This window comes from Panthera leo, chromosome B3 (genome assembly GCF_018350215.1).
Source record: "Panthera leo isolate Ple1 chromosome B3, P.leo_Ple1_pat1.1, whole genome shotgun sequence".
Lineage (NCBI taxonomy): Eukaryota > Metazoa > Chordata > Mammalia > Carnivora > Felidae > Panthera > Panthera leo.
In genome coordinates this window covers 121,591,441-121,615,635 of record NC_056684.1, presented here as the reverse complement: position 1 = coordinate 121,615,635, position 24,195 = coordinate 121,591,441, and the positions used below count along the sequence as shown (strand labels likewise).

Here is a 24,195-nt window from a genome sequence, read left to right as displayed (position 1 = left end):
ATTTAGCAAAAGCATTAGTCCTAAGAAATTAATATTTTGCCATTGCCATATTTGATGTCAGAATTTCAGATTTGAGTCTTCCTTAGAAAGCACAATCTCAAGAGAACCCATTTTTGTACATCGGTAATATATTGTGCTTACTGAGAGATTGGCGTCATTTTAACTTTTCCTTTGCGAATCTGATTAGTTCTGTGCCCATTGCAGGTTGATAATCCCGGTGATAATGCTCTGCAGCTCTCCTAAAAGGCCTTCATCCAGTAGGGCAGTTGGAACCAGATTCGTTAACAATACTTGTGCCAACCTTTCATCAGCTACTCCCCCTTGCGAACTATGTAGACAAAAAACCTAATACTAAAACATCTAGGGAAAAATGACTTTGAGAATGAAAGCAGATCCACAGGTGGAAGATAAATATTTTTATGGCCAGTATTGTCTGATTTGTGCATTTGTTCATATCATTTAAAAAAGAAAGGAGGAAAAAGAGGAAGGGCCAGCCCCTTTATGCTTTCATTTCCTGCCTCGGGGCAAGGGTTTTAACTCCAAAGTAAGCTTTTCATAACACTTTCCTTGTCTTACAAATTCCTGGAACACCTAGCAAATTTCATTATTTTTCCAGGTTTGTCTTAACTAACAAAGGCTGACAGGAGACCGCCTGAGACCACCCTGCATATATTGTCATTTTTACAAAGTCCCAGTTTGCCATCTCACTAGCAACGTATGAGAGGTTTCATATTTTTGTCAGCATTTGCTAGAGCCTCTCCAACATATTTTAATGCATTTAAAGACACATTTTCATTAGGGGAAATCAGAGAGGGAAGTGGAAAAAAGAAGAGACATTTATTGTTAACGCAAATTAGGACCTGTATCATGTTGTATTTAATATGTTTATTCGTTTCTCCCTTTGCCTTACCTTCTCAACCCAACTCAATATTTTGAGAATATTTACTACATTCCATCCAAAGGAAAAAAAATGTACAGAAACAAACAGGAAGAAGACCTAAACAAATAGAAAGATTCCTGTGCTCATGGATTGGAGGACTTGGTATTGTTAAGACAACAGTACTTCCCAAGTTGATCTACAGATTCAACAATATCCCCATCAGAATCCCAGCTGCCTTTTTTGTAGAAGTTGGCAAGTGGATCCTCATATTCATTTGGAAATGCAAGAGACAAGAGATCCAGAATAGTCCAACTTGAAAAAGAACAAAGAGGAGTCACATGTCCCGAAGCTGTGGTATCAAGATAGTGTCAAACTGGCATAAGTATAGATAGACAGACCATGAAATACAAACGAGAGTCCAGAAGTAAACTTTTAATTTAGGATTAGTTGGTATTCAATAAGACAATCCAATGGAAAAGAATAGTCTCTCTTAACAAATGATTCTGAGACAATTAGATATCCGCATACAAAAGCATGAAGTTGGACCCCTACCTCCCACCATGTACAAAAATAACTCAAAATGGATCAAAAGCCTAAGTGTAAGAGCCAAATTTACCAAACTCTTAGAAGAAAATGTAGATGTACGTCTTCATGACTGTGGGATTAGGCAGTGCTTTCTTAGTTATGACACCAAAAGAATAAGCAACCAAAAAACATATATTGTACTTCATCAGAATTACAAGCTTTTGTTCTTTGGAAGACAGCCCATCCAGAAAGTGAAAATACAACCCTCAGAATGGGAGGAAGTTTTGCAAATCATGTCTGATAAGACTCTAGTATCCAGAATATAGAAAGAACTTTTATAACTCAAACTAAACAACCCAATTAAAAATGTGCAAAGGATACAAATAGGTATTTCTCCAAAAAAGATAAATGGCCAATAAACACAGAAAAAAAGGTATTTAAACCTGTTAGACGTTAGGGATTTGCAAATGAAAATCACAAGATACCACTGTACTCTCATTGGTATGGCTTAAATAAAAAAGACAGTAATGTTGGTGAGGATCTAAGCAATTGGAATGGTGTGTTCCCATATTACTGGTGGGAATGTAAAATGTCCCAGCCACTTTAGAAAACAGTTCCAGTTCCTCAAAAAGCAGACACCAAAGAGTTACCACTTTACCCAGAAATTCTCTTCCTAAGTATATTCCCAATCAAATTGAAAACATACGCAGCATTATTCACAGTAGCCAAAAAGTAGAAACAACCAGTGTGCATCAACTGATGAGTAGATAAACAAAATTCCATTAAAAAAGAATGGATTAAAAAATAATTCTTAAAAAAGAATGAAGGACTGATACATGTTATAACATGGATGAACCTTGAAAACATTAAGTGAAAGAATTAAGATACAAAAGGCCACATAAAATATGATTCCATTTATATGAAATGTCCAGAATAGGCAAATCATAGAGACAGGAAGTAGATCAACGGTTGCTCAGGGCAGTGGGGAGAGGGAAATGGGGAATGACTGTTAACGGGTAAGGAGTTTCTTTTGGGAGAGATGAATTACATACTAGTGATGGCTGCACAACTTTGAATATGCTAAAAACCATTGAGTTGTACATTTTTAAAAGGGTGAATGTTACAGGATGTGAATTATATCTTAATAAAAGGAGGAGAACTGAAAAAGAGTAGAGTAATGGGGGAGTACAATTTATTATATAAACTGTAATAATTTGTAACAGTCAAAGTAATGGAATAGAAATAAAATTCCAGAAAGGTAAGAAAAGGGTCTGCTGAAAAAAAGCCCTACCTAATCATAAAGTATTGTGTTTTAATGTACTGCTAATCATTTAGCTCATATTTTACATTGGGTTTTCCCATGTGTGGTTTTACACTTTAAATATACCAGATTGCTCCACATTTATATCTTCCTCTACATAATTGGTAATATCGTAATTGAATCTAGGGGAGGTAAAAACATACCCAAGATCATATAGCTAATGTGTCTCCAACTCAAGTTTAAGGGTAAAGAGAAGAGAAACCCATGGTTCCTATGAAGAAAGAACGTTAGGGCCAGTTATGGCTCTCAACTAACCAGGAGCAGTGCTGCCTTCCTAAGACATATTTGGAAAAATCTAGGGGCATTTTTGGTTGTCACAGATTAGGCTATGGGGTGGTGGTATTGGCATTTATTGCCAAGGGGCCAGTGATTCTTCAGGACACTGGACAGCCTTAACAACCAAGAACTGTGTCCCATATGCCAATCGCAGTCTTATTGAGAAACATTGGCAGTGGTTGACTGAAATTTTGCAGGATGCCCCCTGTTGGAAGATAGAGCAGTGACTGAAATCTTAGAATGGAAATTTGGAAGTGTTACTAGACAAGAGAACTTGTTCCAATCTTAGATTTGGTTCCTTGCTGCTCAAAAGTCAATAGTGGAGAGACAGGTGATGTTGGGAAAGGAAAGGTTGCTTTATTCAGGAAGCGGGCAACATGGGAAGATGGTGGACTAATATCTCAAAGACCATCTGCCCCATCCAGGGGAAGCCAGAAGGTTTTAAAAGGGAATGCACAGGAAAAGGGAGGGGGATATATGCAAGAGAAGCAGGTGCCCAGGCAGCCACTCCTCTGTTGACATGAGTGTGAACAGAATTGCTGGCAGCAGCAATAACTGCTTTCAAATGTAGTCAGACCTTATCTTCTGCGAAAGTTTGGTCCTTCACTCCTCAAGGCCAGTGGTCTGCAAATATCAGAGAAAGTCAGTCGGGTCTGCTACAGATCAAGGGACTTAGGTCAGAATAAGCCTGAAACAATTTAACCCTTAATACTGGTTGAAGTGCTATTATACGAAGGATGCGGGATGAAAGGAAATCTCTCGGCACCAACTCTTTCCCTAGGAACAGATGGATCAGGGCCCAAGAATCGAGGAGATGTGTGGCCTCCAGGGCTGGGATGGTGGAGGCAGGGTTAGTGTAAGATTCTTAAGAGGCAGGTAAGTCTCCAAGGGAGGCTCCAGCAGGCACCATCAGTGACTTTAATTAAACAGTTACTCAGTTCTTTTTTTACATTCCTGTTAACTACCATTCCCTTTTATGTCCTACTTAATACAGAAGCTGAACAGGATCTGTGAGCAGTGGTTGAGGGTACAGTCTTTGAAACTAGAAGAACCAAGGAGTTCAAATCCTGGTTCCTCCTCTTGGAGTTACTTAGCCTCTCCTGGCATTGGTTTACTTTCCCCAGCTGCAAAATAACTCTTAAATTTGCCAGTTTCTAAAAGGGAAAGGAGGGCAACCCTACTAAGTCTCTTCTTCTCTCAGAAATTATTGATGTGGTGTAGGAAAGACACTGTGGTTTAAGTATCGTAGCCAAGGTTTACTTGTCTCTTTTGAAAGTGTCATCGTGATTGCATCTGGGATTTTCTACCGTGCAAATAATTTACAGTTCGTGGAACTGCTGTAATAGCAATAGTTAAGGCAGACCTGACTCCCTCTTCAGCTAAGCCCAAAATACTTCCAGCCAAGCAAGAGATTGAGCTGTTGTCCTAACATTACATTTAGATGTAGCACCACTCCTATAAGAGAATGCCAAGTTCATTTACATTAATATAAATCAACATGTTCTTCCATTCGCTTATGGGAGACTATACAGTAGTATCTTATTAGAAGATAAGGCTGGCTGGTAATGGACTTGGTAATATTTAGAAATATAGCAATGAAATACAGTTTGGAAATTGCTGTTACCAGCCAAAGGAAAGGGAAGAAGCATTTAGTGAGCCTGCACCCTGCTTGCTATACTACATACTTTCTGTGCCTTGAAGGGAATCAGTACTAAGAGCTTCCATAATCACTATGGGAATAGCCTTTGAAAACATAGTTTGCATGTGATCTCATTTACTTGATACAATATAATACTTGTTTAAGAGATCTTTAAGATATAACCCCATTTTAGATTTGAGTGGAGACACATGTTTAACAGGCAAAGTAAGTACACAATGTGTGAGTTTATTCTACTTTTCTAAAATGCTTTTCAAGAGAAAAACCACTAGAGTGAAACATAGTTGCTTTTCACTTGGCAGTATAACCTAACCAAAGTAAAATATTAGAAAAAGTAACTTTCCAAATAGCAAAAATAAGCCATTTGGATAGATGATTAAACTAAAAGATTGATAGTTAAATTCAATTCTTAGACCTGCAGTATTAAAGAGATTCTATGTGAACTGTCCACAATGTACCATTTTTTATAGTTTAAATTAGAACAAGGTGATGGGTAGTATTTTTCCATATTTTATCCTGCCTTAATAACCCTTACCTTGTAGTTAAAGCTGAAAACCAATTGAACCCACTCTTGGGGCTGTTTTGTTTGGGGGACCCTCAATTAAGAAAACCCTTACCTACTTTGAGATTATGACCTTGAAGAAAAAGGGGAGAGGGAGAAGAAGTTCTTCAATTTCAAATTCTTCCAGCCCATTATAATTAATTGGAAAGTGTAAGTCCGAAGAGTAGCAGTAATTTTATTTTTCCCAGGAAAGCAGATTATATCAGCATATCCAGGAAATCTAAGAAGATTAGGAACTGTGTAATGGAGTATGATGTGAGTTAGGGGATCAGATCTGGCTGAACATCATTTATATTTGTGTCCTTTATTTTGAAAGATTTCACTTAACACCAGAGATGGTATTTTTGAAGTTGCAGACTCAAACACATTTTGTTGATTATGTTATAAGTTATATAAAAGCCCCTCAGCTAAATTGACAATTATATTGCTATTTAAGCAGGTGAGTACATGCTGTAATTTTTGAAGAATAAGTTCTGAGTAGTTAGCACTAATGCCATTTCAGACAAAATGCTCCCTTTTTTATCCCCTTACTCTATACTAGGTCTTGCCCTGTTGTTTTTGTAACCAGTCCTGAGACTTCAGAAAATGTGTAGCTCATAGAACGCTAGCTGTTCTGATTGATACCTGTCTGGGAGGGCTTACGAAATTTTATTTGAGTAATAATCCAGTAGTTCCTTCAAACATTAAGTTCACATGGCTGGCAATCCTGAGGAATCTGGATTAAGACTTGATAAAAATATTCCTTTTGGAGAACATCTGGAATGCATTTGGTACAACCTCACAATCTATTTGGCAGGGTTAATAATTATAGCTCCAAATCTAATCCTATCTTGTAATGGTGACTTGAAGTTATTAATACATAGTGGTTATCAATAGGTAGATAGTTGTGATGCCCCACCTTCTGAGGTTTTGTTTCCTTAAAAGAACTAAATCTAATGATGCCATCACAATCTATTGATCCTTCATTACTTCCTAAGCATAAAATTCATTGCAAAGAAGTTGAGGACTAAAAATGATGTATTAAAGTTATCTCTTACATTTTCTGAGAAATGAAATTATGTGCTCCTGTTTCCTTTTCTTTTTTTCATGCCAAGCTGTAGATTTTATTAAGGAAGTTCTAAAAATGGTTTCATTTAACCATATTGAAGAACTCCAAACTCACGGCCACACAGCAAGGCTTAGTTGTAAAGTTAAAGAGAATCAGTATTAAGGTTTTTTTCTTTTTTTTAAATTGCTTTGATGCTTTTTATCATCCTTAAAAGTAAAGATTTATGTTTGCAAAGTAGAGAAGAATGCTGGCCTCTTCTATTACCATCTGTGTTCTTAAAAAGATAAAGACATTTTAAGAGTTAGATTTTTTAAGACAAGACTAAACCTTCTTTTTACACTTTACATGTTTTAAATCCCTAACAGTTGGTCAGACTCTTGGTCTTGGGGTCATGAGTTTGAGCCCCACATTGGGTGTAGAGTTTACTTAAGTAAAAAGAAAAAGAAAAAGAAATGGTCTAAATCCCTCTTAGACCATTCTTCCAGCCTGTTATAACTTGGCAGCAACTCTGTAGTAAGAAAACTTCTTAGAACTGAGCTAGCAGATTGGACTTAAGTAGCAGTTACACTTCTTGCATTAATGTTAACTAGTATTTTAGGTGATATTTAATTCAAAATAGGTAACTGTGTTGTCTTTAAAATTCTGTGTCACGTCAAAAAAAGGAATAACCACTTAACTACTTCCCAGTATATGTAAATACCAGAGCTTACTGAATTGTGTGCTATTATTTGTTTATTTTTCCTATTATTATCTTTGATATTATTAGGTTGTACCACAAGAAATTGCCATTTTTAGGTCACAAATAGTCAAATATTAGCAGTTCATGGTTCAGGCTGCGACTTTTGTAGCATAAATAGACCACTGAACTTGTACAATTCGCTACCATTTGTGATTGAGTTGACTTCTTCCTTTAGCACTGGTCTTGACACTTCCTCTCGGTCTTTATTCCCCGTACTCACCAGCAGTGACTGCGGTCTGCTGTTCAGGGTGAGTTCATTGGAAGAACTATTTTTCACTTGTCTTGTACTTGCCCTGTGTCTCCCTAGGCTCCTGCACCCATTCACCCCTTCCCTATTCATTTGCCAGTAAGTGCTGTTTTAAAAATAGGACACAGATACTCTTACCCAGTAAAGGGCTGTGCTCTTTAAAGTTTGAAAAATACATAATTTCTTGATGTGGTGTAGAAGAAAAAACACTGACAGACCCAGAGAACGTTGATCTGCCTCCTACTGAAAGGCCTTAGAAAAAGTAATTTAACACCTGCGGGCAGTTTCTTTTTGTCAATAGTACATTCATTTACTATACCCATCTAAAAGCAGTTGGGATCAAATGAAATGGAGCTGTTAATTTCTTCTTTTTTTTAAATTTATTTTTAAATTGTATTTCAATTCTAGTGTGACTATGATACCTAGATATATATTTAGGAGAGATATCTTTTTAATCTCAACTTTTAATAGCTGCCAAAATGAAGGTTGGTGATCTCTGATGTCCATTAATTAGCACATGAGTATACAAACAAAAAGTAGTGGTGTGTCTTTACAAAGGAACACTAGTCAGCAATAATGGGGCTATATAAGTTGGGGATCCTAAATGCCTACTCCCACTGTCTTCAGGTTGTGTGATGTGAGTGTCATTTTAGATGTATGTTCTCCTGGGACTCTTCTTGTCTGGGGGCAGATGGTGATGAATCGTGCACCTGAGATTTTCACTTCCTTCCGTTAGAGAAAACTTGCTTAGAAAGATATAATAATTGAAAAAGTTATGGTCTTCATCTCCTAAGATTTCTTCTTTTCCTTGATAATTTTTCTTTAAAAAAATTTTTTTTAATTAATGTTTTTTATTTATTTTTGAGAGAGAGAGAGAGAGAGACAGAGTGTGAGCAGGGGGGAATGGCAGAGAGAGAGGGAGACACAAAATCTGAAGCAGGCTCCAGGCTCCGAGCTGACAGCACAGAGCCCGACTCAGGGCTCGAACTCACGAACCGTGAGATCATGACCTGAGCCGCAGTTGATGCTTAATCGACTGAGCCACCCAGGCGCCCCCTTTCCCTTGATAATTTTTCTTGATATTCTTGGAATGAGAAAAAAAAATTTTTTTAGGATGAAGTCTTGCCATTTGCAATGAAAAAAAATTTTTTCAGCTATTTGGTTTGTGATGAGAAAAAGGTAGCAAATTGCAAAATAATAAGGTGAATGCAGAAAAAATAATGTATACTAATATGCAGGTGTATCACTCAATTTTTTAAAAACCATCTTTAGTGAGATATCATTTGTATACAGTAAAATTCACCAGCTTTAAGTGTATAATTCCATGAGCGTTGACCAATGAATGTAGTCAGGCAATCACACCACAGTCGAGGAATGGGATGTTTTTGTCACTCCCGAGGAGTTCCCTCATACCCCTTTGCAGCCAGTCCTCTCTCCACTCCCTTTTATCGTGTTTTCCCCCCACTTTTCCGAATGTATGGAGCATATTTACAATAGCATTTTGTGCATCCTTGTCTGCTGGTACTCTTATTTATGGTCTATTGCTATTGATTGACTTACCTCCTGGTTGGTGGGTCATATTTTCCCATTTCTTTGAATGGCTGGAATTTGTTATTGTATGCCAGATGTTGTAAATTTTACATTACCAGGGGCTGCACTTTGTTGTATTCCTTTAGGTAGTGTTGGACTTTGTTCTTGGAATTAGTTGGATCCTTTTGAGACTTGCTGTTAAGGTTTGTAAGGGTGGATCCACAGCAACTTTGAGTCTAGGGCTAATTTAGCTCCACGACTCGTGTGACTCTCCGGGCTTTCCATTTTGGAAGGTGACAATACACACTGTTGCCAATTCTGTATGAGCTCTGGGAACTGTTGAGTCTGCTGCTTTCTGCTGGCTTTTTCCCCAGCCCCTGGTGGTTTCTTCTCAAGCACAAGCAGATGACACTCAGCCAGAGGCTCAAGGGGACCCTTCTGTAGACCCCCACACTTCTCTATTTGTACACTTCTCCCTCCTTTCCTGTACGCTGCCCGGCAAATTCTAGCCACCTTAGCATCCCCAACTCTGATCGCTGGTGTCCCAACTGAGGAGACTAGGTTCCTGTCCCTGGACAGCAGCCTGGGACCTGCCTCTAGGCAGTCAGGGGGCAATCCAGAGGCTTCTGTATTGTTTTCCTTCTCCCCAGCAGCATAGTCCTGCACTGCCTGTGGCCTGGTGTTTGAAAACCATTGTATATACATTTTGTTTTATGTGATTTGTCCAGTTTTCTGTTGTTAACGGCAGAAAGGTAAAACTGGTCCCGGGTATTTTACCAGGGCCAGAAGTAGAAGTCTCTTTTTCTAAATGTAGAGTTAAGCGTGTATTGGTATTTCTAGGGAAAAAACTTGGGCACAGGGCTCAGAGATTCTCAATATACTTAAATGTAACATACTTTAATGTCTGCTTTATTGTAGGACGTATGTCATAACTTAAGTGATGTTCTTCAGTGTTCACAATAAGCGAGTCTAAGTTTGAGTGTTATTCTCTGGTTAACTTGAAATTATTTACACAAAGTATTAATTTTGGGTTATTTGTAGCAGACTTATCTAGGGTGGCTTTGCATCAGTGGATGGATATGTTAGCATTCTAAGCACGTTTGTTAACCATCTGTGTTTCTGATCAACTGATTAATTTATCTTTGGAGGTATATGACACTTGTACTTTAAAAAATACGAATTTTGGGGCGCCTGGGTGGCTCAGTCGGTTGAGCATCCGACTTCGGCTCAGGTCATGATCTCACAGTCTGTGAGTTCGAGCCCCGCGTCGGGCTCTGTGCTCACAGCTCAGAGCCTGGAGCCTGCTTCTGAGTCTGTGTCTCCCTCTCTCTCTGCCCCTCCCCCGCTCATGCTCTGTCTCTGTCAAAAATAAAAATAAACATTAAAAAAAAAAATAAAAGGGGCACCTGGGTGGCTCAGTCGGTTGAGCGTCCGACTTCAGCTCAGGTCACGATCTCACGGTCCGTGAGTTCAAGCCCCGTGTCGGGCTCTGGGCTGATGGCCCGGAGCCTGGAGCCTGCTTCTGATTCTGTGTCTCCCTCTCTCTCTGCTCCTCCCCCGTTCATGCTCTGTCTCTCTCTGTCTCAAAAATAAATAAATGTTAAAAAAAAAAAAAATTAAAGCTTAAAAAAAATTAAAAAAAAAATACGAATTTGTTGGCTCCCTAATATATGTGAGAAGATGACTGCAACCCTTTCTTATTTGTGAGTATTTGTGGTTGGGAAGACCCTTAAGCAGTGCTGAGCCCTTTGCGCGCTGATCTTTTGAATTTAGGCTTGCTCTCCATGATGTCTGTTCGTGGACGTCTGTTCATAGATTTACGTACCATAATGTCAAAACCCAGTTCAAATATTTAGTCAGTCAGTGGTTTGAGAAATGTTTGTTATAATCCATTCCTATGTAAGGAAGATGAACAGACTGGGATTAAAAATATGATTTTACATTATTACGGATATGCTATTGTTGTCTGATAGTAGTTTCAGGGAAATGGTAACATAAAACCAAACTCTTAGGAGGAAAGTTTGGGGCTCTAAATGGCTCCATCTCTGGTCTCGTGTGTAAAATTATTTGCAGCATAGTTCATTGGAATGAATATTGAAGTCGAGGGACCTAGATTCTCGTCTTGGCTGTGCCACCTGTTAACGTGTAACTGCAGGCCAGTCACCACCTTTGTGGGAGTCACCCAACCTGCAAAGTGAATAGTTAATATTGTATCTACTGTTAAGGGATAGAAGAATGTTAAATGAGATATATTGAAAATGTTTAATGATGCTAATGTGCCGTGAAAATATTGTTAAACTTCATTTTGTACATTATTACAAAATCTGCTATCAACACCTACTGTGACAGAATACAAAGCAAGATTTGTTTGTATTTATATTTCATACAGTTTGTTATGTGAAAATATTTTATGTTAGGAGGGAGGAACCAAACATAGGACTGATTGATAGAATGGAGACAGAGGAGATTGGTCTCTTTTTCCCCACTCCTTTTTCTTAGTGTTATTGTTTTCCTCCTCTTGATTTTCCAGGCAAAGAATGTATACAGCAGTTAGCCGAAAACACCAGGTATTTCAGAAGACGTCTGAAAGAGATGGGCTTCATCATCTATGGAAATGAAGATTCTCCAGTGGTGCCTTTGATGCTCTACATGCCAGCCAAAATTGGGTATGTTTTATTGCAGATTACAGAAGGGTCACTAATTAGACTTAAGGTTTCTGTGCTGTTAGACTCAGGCTTATGTATTTTGTCAGGGAAAATTGTCTTGGCTTCATTATATTAACCTACCTTCATTTGCTAGAAATTCCGTAAATAGTGGATTCCAATTTATGAAATAATGTTAACTTGTTAGTCTTTCATTAAACAAATATTGAGTTCAGTGCCCTCTTCTAGGAGATTGGCATAGATCAGTGAACAAAACACAAAAATAAAATCCCTGTCCTTGTGGAGCTTAATGTTCTAATGGGGCAGAAGTCAGACAAACGTAATAAATAAGTTATGTAATTTGTTAGAAGATTTACATGTTATGGGGAAAAGTAGAGCAGGGCATGGGGGATGGGGAGAGTACCCTGTGGGTGGGCAGATGACAGTATTAACTTGGAATGGTCAGGGTGAGCCAGTGGAAAGGGAAGGTGACATGTGAGCTTGAAGGAGCTGAGTTAGCCACTTAGAGAAAGAAGTTCTCTGCAAATGCCATAGCACAAGAACACGCTTAGCCGATAGAGGGGTAGCAAGAAGGTGAGTGGAGCTGAAATGCAGTGCCCGGAGGGGAGTCGTGAGCCTTGAGGTCAGGGTGTGTTGTTGCAGATTATACCAGTTTCTTTGATTTGTGCAACTCGTGTGTAACGGAAAGCCTTGCTCTGGAACCGCTTCCAGTGTGTTTGACAAGTCCAGGTATATAACAAAACCAGAAGACATTTGAAAAGTAATTTTTAAAAAAAAAAAAAAAAAAGGAAGGAAGAAAGAAAAGTAGTATGAAGTGAGCAAATATAGTTACTTGCAAAGTAGGCAAAACTGCATCAGAGATTAGAAAGGAGTTATCTGGGGCGCCTGGGTGGCTCAGTCGGTTAAGCGTCCTACTTCAGCTCGGGTCACGATCTCACGGTCCATGAGTTCGAGCCCGGCGTGGGGCTCTGGGCTGATGGGTCAGAGCCTGGAGCCTGCTTCCAATTCTGTGTCTCCCTCTCTCTCTGCCCCTCCCTCGTTCATGCTTTGTCTCTCTCTGTCTCAAAAATAAATAAACGTTAAAAAAATTTTTTTTTAGAAAGGAGTTATCTACTTAGTATAGACTCAGGTTAAAAAAAAAAGGCACATTTTTTCAGATTTGTGGGTTTTGACTGATCTTAAATATAAAACTGGATAAGGATCGTTTCTCAGGTTTAATTGAACTCATTAAAGAAGCAGATATTTTTATTCATCGTTGAATCCCCAGTGCCCACCATGATCCCTGTCACTCAGAGGGCACTCAGTAAATGTTTATTAAAGTGGATATAGGAGGGAAAATTAAAGCGGAGAAGTATGGTGATTGCAAAGATAATGAGAAGGAAATTGGGGAAAAGTGCCCACTGAGGGAAAAAAAGTTCAGTTTTCAACAGGAAGTCCTATGCACATTTGGCCTCATAGCCTTACAGGGATGGAGGAAATGAACCAAAGCAGAGGTGTAGATTTTCTCCCTCTTCTTTAAGTGGAATTATCATAAATAAACAAAGAGTTGTGTGGTCTGAAGGACTTAGTCTAGAACTGTTTCTTTCTTTCCTTTTTTGAAAATGTTTATTTTGCGAGGGGGTGTTGCAGAGAGAGAGGGGGAGACAGAGAATCCCAAGCAGGCTCTGAGCCACCAGCACAGAGCCCCATGCAGGGCTCAAACCCATGCACTGTGAGATCATGACCTGAGCCGAAATCAAGAGTCGGACGCTTAACCATCCGAGCCACCCAGGTGCCCCAGAACTGTTCTTTTAGAGAGGACTATGTCTGACCTATTCTACACAAGGGAAACCTGACTGTGCAAAATGATTAAGATTTAGAAAGGGTGAATAAAGCACTAGACCGTTTGGGAGGGTGACTGAAGATGCAGGGTGCTTGGGGTCAAAAGAAGTACTAGAGGAAGTGGAGAGAGGGTGGCACTTACATAATTGGTTACTCATGTAACTAACGTGTGGAGGATTTTTTATTGTCAAACAAATGCTTTAAAGAGCTAAGGGAATAGTCAAGAAGGAATAAGGTAGGTCAGCAAGAGGGAAAGACAAGAAACAACATAATTAGCAAATAAGAACTTACAGGAAAGTTAGAATTCTGTTATTTAGACAAGATATAGATGTGGAGTGAGGCCACGTGCCATCACTTTGGTTTAGGGTGGAGAGTTAAATAAATTTTGTGTAGTCTAGGAAATCAGCTGAAGCCTGGGGATGAGTTTGCCTCACAGACACCAAAGGAAATCCTAAATTCCAAATCAGAAATACCTGGTCTTTGGGGCACCTGGCTAGCTCAGTCTGAAGAGTTGTACGACTCTTGATCTCAGGTGAGTTTGAGCCCCACGTTGGGTAGAGATTACTTAAATAGATAAATAAACTTAAAAAAAAAAAAGAAAAGAAAAGAAATACCTGATCTGGAGGGCTAACACTAATCGGCCATTCTGCCAGCAGGAAGATGTCCATGTTACAGCAGATCTTCTGCATCCGTAATCTTAAGAATTCTTTAAATTTACTGCCAATTCTAATATTTCAAGGACAAGGTTTTTTTAAAATTTTTAGTTTTTTTTAAATGTTTATTTATTTTTGGAAGTGGGGTGGGCAGAGACAGAAGGAGACACAGAATCCGACACGGACTCCAGGCTCTGAGCTGTCCACACAGAGCCCAGAGCTTGCCTCGGATTCTGTGTCTCCCTCTCTCTCTGCCCCTCTCCTGCTCTTGCTCTGTCTCTTTCTCTCTCTCAAAAATAAATAAAATATTAAAAAAAATAAACTCAAGTTCATTTTGAAGCCTCTGAACCACTCTTATGTGTCAGGGACACTTTAAGGCTATAACTGCAAATCACTTTAGTCAAGCCCTATTAAAAATTGGTCTGTGACAACCAAATTTATCTTTGTGAAGGAAACCATTTGGGAGAAGACCACTTTAGGACTGAATTAAAGAAGTCTGGCAATTTTAACTTGAAAAGAAGTTAGAGGAAATTTCTTTTTTTTTTTTTTTTGGAAATTTCTAATAGAAGTCTCCAATGCCTGTGTCACCTGAGTTTAAATCATTCAGGACCAAAGACCTTTGGACTGTAGTTTATTATTCTTCCTGATTCTTACCCTGCTTTCCCCTTGCAGCGCCTTTGGACGGGAGATGCTGAAGCGGAATGTCGGGGTAGTTGTGGTGGGATTTCCTGCTACTCCGATTATTGAGTCCAGAGCCAGGTTTTGCCTGTCAGCAGCTCATACCAAAGAAATACTTGATACTGTAAGTAGACACTTTGACCTTGATATAAACATGCCTACACTAAGCACACCTAGATATCAGATGAAATGAATCATCTATTGATCTTGAAGTTCTTTGAGCACCTGAGGTATTGACTGGTAAAATGGAGGAGGGAGTATACAGTGCTGCTTCAAACACTGCAATTTACAAAATAAATCGCAAAGCCATTAGCAACACCCACTAGACCCATCAGAGCTCTGGGAATTTCTCGCTTTATCTTGTTCTATTCTGTCCCTTATTATGGCCACTATAACTGTGTAATTGTCCTTGCGCTATTTCTACTGCAAGCCTTTTTTTTTTCTTTAACTTTATTTATATTTTTAATCACATTCTAACACTGGGAAATTAGATTCAGTGTATTATTGATACTGTATCTTTTTCTTTATTTTGATGTGCCTTTCAAATTTTGTCCAATAGATTTTCCAATTTTTCAAAAATCTTACTGGTGAGTTTCTTCATTATTTCTTTTTTAACCCACTGATACCAACTTTTCTTCTATTCTCTTTTATTTGGGTGTTTAAAAGTTTGATGTGCCTTTAACAAAAGATCTGTGTCATTACAAGCAATGGCTACAGCAATACACTGTCTTCTAACAACAGCTTTGACTCCCAAAGTCTATACACATTCATGAAAGAATTTAGATGTAGCCAAGATATTGAAGTAGATTTATGTTGCCAATAAATATGTTTGCCAGTTGAGAATTCTCACCCTTTCTGTAAGATCCACTTAAGGAATTGTTTGATTTTGCCTCCCGTTTAGTTTTTCTTGAAGCATAAAGTGCATTTTTTGAAACCAAAGGTTTCTTGAAGTTGTTTTGTCCTAGGATATTTTATGGAGGTAAACATGAGCCTTATGAGGTACAAATGCATTTTGTGTGTAATGAGTCGTGTGACATGATTACATAGAAATGCCATAAAATTCACACACAGAAAAACCAAAACCAACCTCTAGAGCTAATAAACATAGCTAGCAGAGTTGCAGAGTAAACAATCAGCACAAAGTTAGGACGTTTCCCTATACCAGCAGTGAAGAAACAAAAACGAAATTAAGAAAATTTCATTTATGCTAGCATTCAAAACAATAAAATACCCAGGAATAAATTTAACCAATGATATGAAAAACTTGTATACTGAAAACTCTAAAATGTGTAGATCTAATGCAGTCCCTGTCAAAATTCCAGTGGCTTTTTTTTTAGCAGAAATGGAAAAGCTGATCCTCAAGTTCATAAGGAACCGTAAGGGGCCCCCGATAGCCAAAACAGTATGGAAATGGAAAATCTAAGTTGGAGGAGTCAAACTCCCCAGTTTTGAAACTTACTACAAAGTAATTAAATCAGTGGGGTGCTAGCTTAAGGATAGACATATAGACCAATGGTGGTGAGAGTCCATAAGTACACCCATGCACCTATGGCCAATTGATTTTTCCACAGGAGAGCTCAGACTAGTTAATGGGGAAAGAATGTTCTCTTCAGCAAGTGGTACTGGACAACTGAATAACTATATGCAAAAGAATGAAGTTGGCCCCTACGACATAGATTAACCTTGAAAACATTATGCCAAGTAAAAGAAGCCAGGCACAAAAGACCACATTATATGAAATGTACAGAACAGGCAAATCCATAGGGTCAGAAAATAGATTAGTGGTTTTCAGGGCCTGGGAGGAGGCAGGGATGAGGATGAGAGTGTGGGGTTTCTTTTTTGAGGTGATAATGCTTTAAGATTACATGGTGATGTAAGTTGTACACCTCTGTGAATATACTAAGAAACACTGAATTGTACACTTTACAATTTGGGGTGCCTCCGTGACTCAGTAGGTTGAGCTCTTGATTTCAGCTCAGGTCATGATTCCAGGGTCATGGAATCAAGCCCTGCTTTGGGCTCCATGCTGAGCGTGGAGCCTGCTTAAGATTCTTCCACCCCCCACCCCCCCTGCCAAATCTCCCTCCCTCTCTCCCTGTCTCCCTGCCCCTCCCCCACTCGCACACTCTCTTGCTGTCTCAAAAATAAGGATTAATCAATTAAAAATAAAAGGTGACTTATGGCATATGAATTGTATCTCAATAAAACTGTTACTTTTAAAAATGAGAAGGGCAAGGTTATCGATCATCTCTGGGGTACAGCTGTCCTAGAATATTCTCTTATTCAAGGACCAAACTCAATTCTGATTTACTCATCTTTTTTCCTAAGAACCCATCTCACCCTGTCCAGAGGTTGAGTGTAGATTATTTAACAGATGGTGGAACTTGTAGCAGTTTCTTATTTCTAATCTAACCAGGTAACCTATATAATGGCAAACTAACAGTTTCTAGTTACAGTTTTATCTTTAATAAATAAATAAAACCAATTTATCTGAAATATTTGGTGTGGGATCAGAGGAAATCATGTAATCTAGATCCCTTTGGGATACTGTGGGTTTTTTTTTTTTCTGTCTATTCATTTTCTTTTTTACATTAATAAAAAAAATCGGGTCTTTCTGAAGTAAGAGGTCATAAATGTCCTTTCCTTTATGATCTTCCATAAGTCATGAGTTGTTTTAAATTAATAAATCCTGTATCAGAGGTCAGGGGGATAAATGGTCAATGGGTTCTTCCAGCTGAAGTCACTCTTAATTTATTTACATATGGAACTTTCGGTTAAACATTTTCTTGAAGATACCACTGTTCTGATAGCATTCTGAAGTGCAGCTCTTAATTTGCTTTCTATATTTTCCACATTTGCAGTGAAAAATTTTTTTTTCTTCTACATAAATTAAGGAATACTATTTACCGGTGGGTTTTTTTTTCTCTCTACAAACACTGAGTTTTAAAAGTTAAATTTAAGAACAGGCAAATGTGTCTTTTACTAATAATCAGTTGATTCCCTTTTATGAAGTAGAAGGTATACATTTTCATATGAAATTATAACCGTAAGAGTGAACAGAAGATGTGTATGACGTGATGGAAATTTAGAGAGTCACCCTCGGCTACTACTGCCCACCTTTTCCATTTCTTAGTCTAATTAGGGTGTCCTAGACAGAGCCCTGTCTCCGAAGCTGGGGCCCTTCGCCCCAGGTTTGTTACTGGATCCACGGGGTAACATCCACAGGCGCTTGGGGAATGAATAATAGGGCCGGAGAGCTGCCATGCAAACTGCGTTCTGTGACCTGCGTGAGGCACTCTTAGTAAAAAGCCTTAGAACCTAGGATTACAAATTTTTGCTGTCTTTGGATTTCTTTGGGAAGTATCTGGGCTTAGAGTTTCTCTGTCCTTCTGTTAGATTTTTTCTGAGAAATTGTGAACACATATCGCTTTCTTATATTGGATCCTCTATTCTGACTCTCTGGGCTGCTTTTTGGAAAGATTAAGTCTGTGAACTGACTGTGATTCGTGCACTTTGCTGTATACATGTTATACTTCAACCGAGAGTTCATTTTTTAAAAAACATACACGTATAAAAAAATAACAATTACCTCTACCAGATAGGACTGGTGTAGCAATCAGGAAGAGATTTTTTGGGGTGCCTAGGTGGCTCAGCCCGTTAATCATCCAACTTTTGATTTTGGCTCAGGTCATGATCTCACTGTTGTGAGATTGAGCCCCGCATCGGGCTCTGCGCTGACAGTGCAAAGCCTGCTGGGGATTTTCTCTCCTCTCTGCCCCTCCCCCGCTCACACATGCACTCTCAAAAAAAAAAAAAAAAGGGCGGGGTGGCAGGGAGAGACTTTTCATTTCATAACTTATCTTAGCATTTGAATTTCTTTGAAAAACAAAAGAGCAAGTTTTACAAGAAAGAAAGTTATACTGAGCTAATTAGTTTTGATGGGAAGACAAGATGATCTCTCAAGATTAGGATTTTGGAGTTCAGACTCATAACTGAGTTTAAATCCTGGTTCTGTCTGTTCTTGCTCCCTCACTTACACCTTGTCCGTTACCTACCCAGAGTCTCCTAACAGCTTCCCCTTTTTCTTTCTTTCTTTCTTTTTAATTTTTTTTTATGTTTGTTTATTTTTGAGAGAGAGACAGAGGTGGAGCAGGGGAGGGGCAGAGGGAGAGAGAGAATCCAAAGCAGCCTCCAGGCTCTGAGCTGTCAACACAGAACCCAACACGGGGCTCAAACTCACAAACGGTGAGATCATGACCTGAGCCTAAGTCTGATGCTTAACCGGCTGAGCCACCCAGGCGCCCCAGCTTCCTCTTTTTCTTACTAAGTCTGATCAGCAGTCCACCTTGGGTGCTCTCTTCATCTTGCATGTAGAAGGCATCTCAACACAGACCTCTCATCGGTTTTCTTATATTTTAATAATAGAAACAACAAGTACTGGAATACGAAAGGAGAGAGGATAGTCGTAGCCAGGCTGACAAGTTCAGGGTGCATATTCCTTTTTCTACCAAGCATAATGTCCTTTGATGAATTATACCCTTTATCCTGCATAATTGCTATTCACAACCCATTATTCATGACCAGCCTGACATTCTTGCTCAAAAAGCAGCTCTTTCCACAGCTGTCCTATAGTCTGATCAGAGTAAATGCACTAGACACGAATGGTCTCATAAAGGATAATCTTGCCATGACTGTTTTTAGAAAAATAAAGCACCAGGCATGCCTGCATCCTGCTGGCTCTGACTAACCTCTGCTCTTACATATTTTAGGCTTTAAAAGAGATAGATGAAGTTGGGGACCTATTGCAACTGAAGTATTCCCGTCATCGGTTGGTACCTCTACTGGACAGGCCCTTTGACGAGACTACATATGAAGAAACAGAAGACTGAGCCTTTTTGGTGCTCCCTTGGAGGAACTCTTCCTACCAGGACAGTGTGTGGCTTTTCTGAGCCAGTTCCAGGAACCATACTTCTGTGGCCATCTCACGTGAAAGACATTTCCTCAACTACTGACGGTGGCCACCTCACTCTAAATGGCATTTTGTAAATAGTAAAAAACTGCTTCACATTCTTCCTTTGCTACATTTCACCTTTCAAAAAAGAGGTGACCCACTCTACTTTTTTGTCCATTAAAAATGTTTTATTTTATAACTCTTCTCCTTGTGAAATCACGCTGACCCTAGCCTGTCCCTGGCTAACCACGCAGGCCGTTACCCTCTCCCCGCCCGCCTGCAGACTTGGCCCTACAAAAGCTCCTGCTGTCCCCCGCACTACAGCCTAGAGACTCACCCGGCCCTCCTTCCCAGGGAGCAAGTGCCTTCCGCTTACTTCCCATCCAGGTCTCAGAGGCCACCAACCTCAGAATCCTTATTTAACCTGTCAAGGATTTGACCAAAGTGTTCCTTTCATCTCAAGTTTAGCCGTTTAAGAAAAACCTAAACACTAACATTGCTAAAACCGCCCCTCATTATGTATCTCCCTCTGGCCAGCAGCCTCCCAAGGCTTGGTCTTGTTCCGTTTTGTTCTGGTTACCAGATGATTTCTTCCTTCACCATCAAATGTTTCTTTGTAATGGTCACCGTCTGAGGGCTATGTCCACTTTCTTGGGTTTTTCCCCAAGCTCTAAACTAACACTCCCACTTGCTATTTAAAACACTTAAATTGTTCAGAAAGTACCCACATCCCACCCTGGTCAGACCTGTTGTGGTGGAGCTGACTCACACCTCGCTGTGTGTTCTGTGTCTACAGCTGTTTGGCAGAGGGACCTGCCATCCTGCAGGGGTCAGAGGGCCGGGGCAGTGTGGAGAGAACCGATTACTCCCGGTGGAACATCTGTGGTTGATTCATACTGTTTACTTTTCTGCCTGGGTCTGGGTCCAGATTAGGATTTAAACTGATAAAGGAAAATGTTGGTAAATCCTCTACTCAGAAATCATTTGTCATGTTCCTCTTTAAGGATTAAAGTTATTAACTTACCCTTTTTAGAAGCTGACCCATTTAAATATTACTCTTCTGACTGCTGGTTCTCTTTTGTTATTCTTGATGTCCTAAGACAATTCTAATCTGGCATCTGGAGGTTAGGGTCTCTCTCTTTTTTCCTTTTTTTTTTTTTTTTTTTCCTCTTGAGCAATCCTGAACACCTGTATCTCTTTGCTAAACTGGGATCCTCTATTTCGACTCTTTGCAGGTAAGGGGACTTCATTCAGAGAGCTTTATACTGCCTGACCAAAGAACAAATCTGAAAACCACCGTGTTAAAGCTCTTACTTTTTTCTGTTGACCAAAGCTTAAGTGAAGAGGACTTTTGACTTTATTATATCCAAAATGAGCTTGTCTTTTAGTAGCCATCAAGTAATTATGGGGGAAGGATCGGGAACAGAATGGAAGAATACTGTGTGAAAGTAGTTTTGCACGTCTCTGTTTTTGAAATCACTCCTTGAACTGGTAAAAATACTCAGTCCAAATTCTCCTGGGTATCTTGTCATCAGCTGTGGTGTTTGTGCAGATATACGTAGGGGAGGACAGAAGCAATATGATTGTTGGGGAAGTTTTGTTTTCATGTCTTACGTTACCTTTGGTCACTCTCAACATCTTGAGAGCCTTCAGCCTTTGAAATACTCCAAGGTTTTGTTTTACTTTTTTAAACAATAGAAAAGGGTGAATGAAAGAAGCAAGTAGAAATGCAGGGACTATATTTAGCATGTGTAAATGGAAATAAAGAGATTGTGTCAACTAAGTAACTAGTCCTGTAAAAATACATTGCTAACCTTTCCCCTACATCTAGTTCCTCACCACAGAACCCCACTAGAGCACCAGAGTTTGCACTGTAGTTACTATCAAATGTTGTAGGGTTTGCAAAAGTCACCAACTTTAAGCAATGAACTTACCTGCTACTCTTTTTACTTTGGCTTGCATGAAGTCACTGCAATTTAAAATGTCAGTATGGGCATTTAAATATATATATCTATATATATCTATATATATCTATCTATATAGATATATATAGATATATAGATATATCTACATATATAGATACACACACACACATCACTTTGCTGGTGCAAAGTTATGTCAGGATAAATGTAGTTAAGTTACAAGTTTATTTTTGAAGAGACAAAGCTGTGAGGCAAAGCAGGATATCTGCTTTCTAGAGAACAAAATGTTACACACGCTGGTTGTCTCTTCTTGGAAACTGTAATACAAATCTAGGGTCCAGTCATATCACAAGTATCATTATTTAACCAAGCATCTGGGGAAATACAGGTGTATATATAAATACAGTCATTGGGAATGAGTAGACATAGGTATTGTTTGATGCATGGTTTAACACAGTCTGATTCACAAATCTGATGGGATGCAAACAGGTAGCAGCTAACTATTACTGCCAAAGCTGAGAATCGGAGTCAATCAGTAGAGATGGGGCTAAGCATACCACTTTTTCTCATCCCTCTTTCTATTTAGCATTGCCTTTATCCATTTCAGGTTTATAAGACCTTTTTTTTGCAGATCACATCAGAAGCCAGGAAATTTATACCTAGGAGACATCACAATCACAAAGAATGGATCAAGAGGCAGTGGCAGATTCTCCTCCTGCCTTTATTTTAAAAGCTTTACCCCAGAATATGGCATACGCTCTACAGCAAGTAAATATGCAAAGAGTATTTTCAGGACTGGGGTCTTTGGAGCACTTCAACTTTTTGCTTTGCTCTAGAAAATTTCTTCCCTTTAAAAATCACCCTAGGAGCACCTGGGTGGCTCAGTTGGTTAAGTGTCCTACTCTTGATTTCAGCTCAGGTCATGATCTCATGATTTGTGAGTTCAAGCCCTGAGTTAGGCTCGAGCTGACAACACAGAGCCTGTTTGGGATTCTCTCTCTCTCTCTCTCTGTCCCTCCCCCACTCACATGCATACTCCTCATACTCTCTCTCTCAAACTTAAAAAAAATCATCCTAGTCTAGGGGCACCTGGGTGGCTCGCCTGGGTAAGCGTCCAACTCTTGATTTCATCTCTGGTCATGAGCCCCAGGATCATGGGATGGAGCCCCGCGTGGGGCTCTGTGCTGAGCGTGAAGCCTGCTCAAGATTCTTTCTCTTTCCCTCTGCCTCTCTCCCCATCTCGTGTGCACGCTCTAAGAAATAAAAAAATAAATCATCTCCAGAACCCCCAAATACTGCTTGCTTGTTTGAAGAACTTGACATCTTAGTCCTGTAGTTACTATCTTAAGTTTTCATGATAGGGTGAGAACTTCAGAAAGTCACAGCATCCTTCTTCCTGATTCAGTCATGCAAGGTGAACAGAAATACCCTATGCAACTGCTAAGGGCTAGGTGTTTGCTCAGTGCCCTTTCAGAAGCCCAGGAATGGAATATTCTGCCAATGATTTTTCTCTGTAATCCCTCCCTCCTATATTTGGCCTTTCTTTCTCTACCTTCCGATTCTTGATTGTTAGAATTTCAAGTCCAGAGAAGACATACGTGGTGGTGCTGTGTTTGGAGGATCGCTAGGTCAGATACTCTTTTCTTGGGACACTCAGCCTTACCTTTCAGGGGAGATAGTGAGCTTCTTTTGCCCTACTTGAGGGAACTTATATCTAAGTTTGTTATGACTATTACAGTCTAGCTGAACTTCCTGGTGTTTAATATGCTCTGCTTCATTTCTGTTCGTGAAAACCAGGAGAAAATGGCTTACGTGGAGAGATTTCCTGGCTTCTCAGGGAAGGGGGAAAAGGGGACGCTATCTACCACTACCTCCCTGTTTTTCCCCCCACCCGCCCCCTTTCCAAATTGATAAGGCTCTGGCCCCAATCATACCAGATTGGGCAGCTTAGGCAGTGAAGAAAAAGAATTTGGGCAATTCTTGTTTTGTAAGAATTTGTCGGGATGTGGCAAAACCATCGACAGGAGATCAAATACAACTGACTGTCTCCTGGCTCTCTTGTGTGAAGAACGGCTGGGACCGAATTCCCAGGGTGTCTTTCCTTCCCTGGTGTTCTAGGTAAGCCACCATGGACTTTAATCTCTGGTGGCTATAACCTGTGCGGTTAGAAAAAGGGAAAGAGTGTAATGCTTTTCCTCTGTCTGCCTTCATGAAGTTCAGAACTGTTGACTGTCTCCCACAGGTAAAATCAACATAGGCCGAAGGGGTCGTGAAGCGGGGAGTCATGAAAATCAAAAGATTCTTCTTGGCTGTTGAGCAGCTATTTGCTTAGCCCAAGAACGTAAGATAAACTGCTACCTGCTTAACACGGAAGCTCAGTGCCCCGCAGGCATCTTAATCCATTAAGCCAGTTAATCAAAATCCCTTCCACTCGGAGAAAAGCATATCTATCTTCTCCTCAGCTTTGACCACAGGAAATGTAGTGTTTGGGCTCCTGCCCAATTCCCGTGTGCCCAGATAGCCTAATGAGAAGATTGGCTTCCTGCCTTCTCATCCAGAAGAGACACCACGACCAGCCAATGATCCTTTTGCTTTTAATTTTATGGACAATGTTGCCCCTTCTGTCATCTCCAGTGACTTCTGTTTTCCAAGCACCTTTCGCTATAGACTGAGTCTTTTTTAGGTGGAAACCAAAGGAGTTAGCTTGATACTTACTGAAGTT

General features: G+C 39.7%; 1 protein-coding gene across 1 annotated transcript in view; it reads left to right on the top strand.

The window, feature by feature from the left end:
• SPTLC2 (serine palmitoyltransferase long chain base subunit 2) overlaps positions 1 to 19,750 on the top strand; it is a 102,196-nt gene extending 82,446 nt beyond the window's left edge. Inside the window, exons 10-12 of the mRNA XM_042943940.1 lie at positions 11,316 to 11,451; positions 14,595 to 14,724; positions 19,370 to 19,750. Coding sequence (XP_042799874.1) covers positions 11,316 to 11,451; positions 14,595 to 14,724; positions 19,370 to 19,489 — 386 coding nt within the window. The 3' untranslated portion in view covers positions 19,490 to 19,750. The remainder of the gene's footprint in view (positions 1 to 11,315; positions 11,452 to 14,594; positions 14,725 to 19,369) is intronic.
• Positions 19,751 to 24,195: the final 4,445 nt, after the last annotated feature.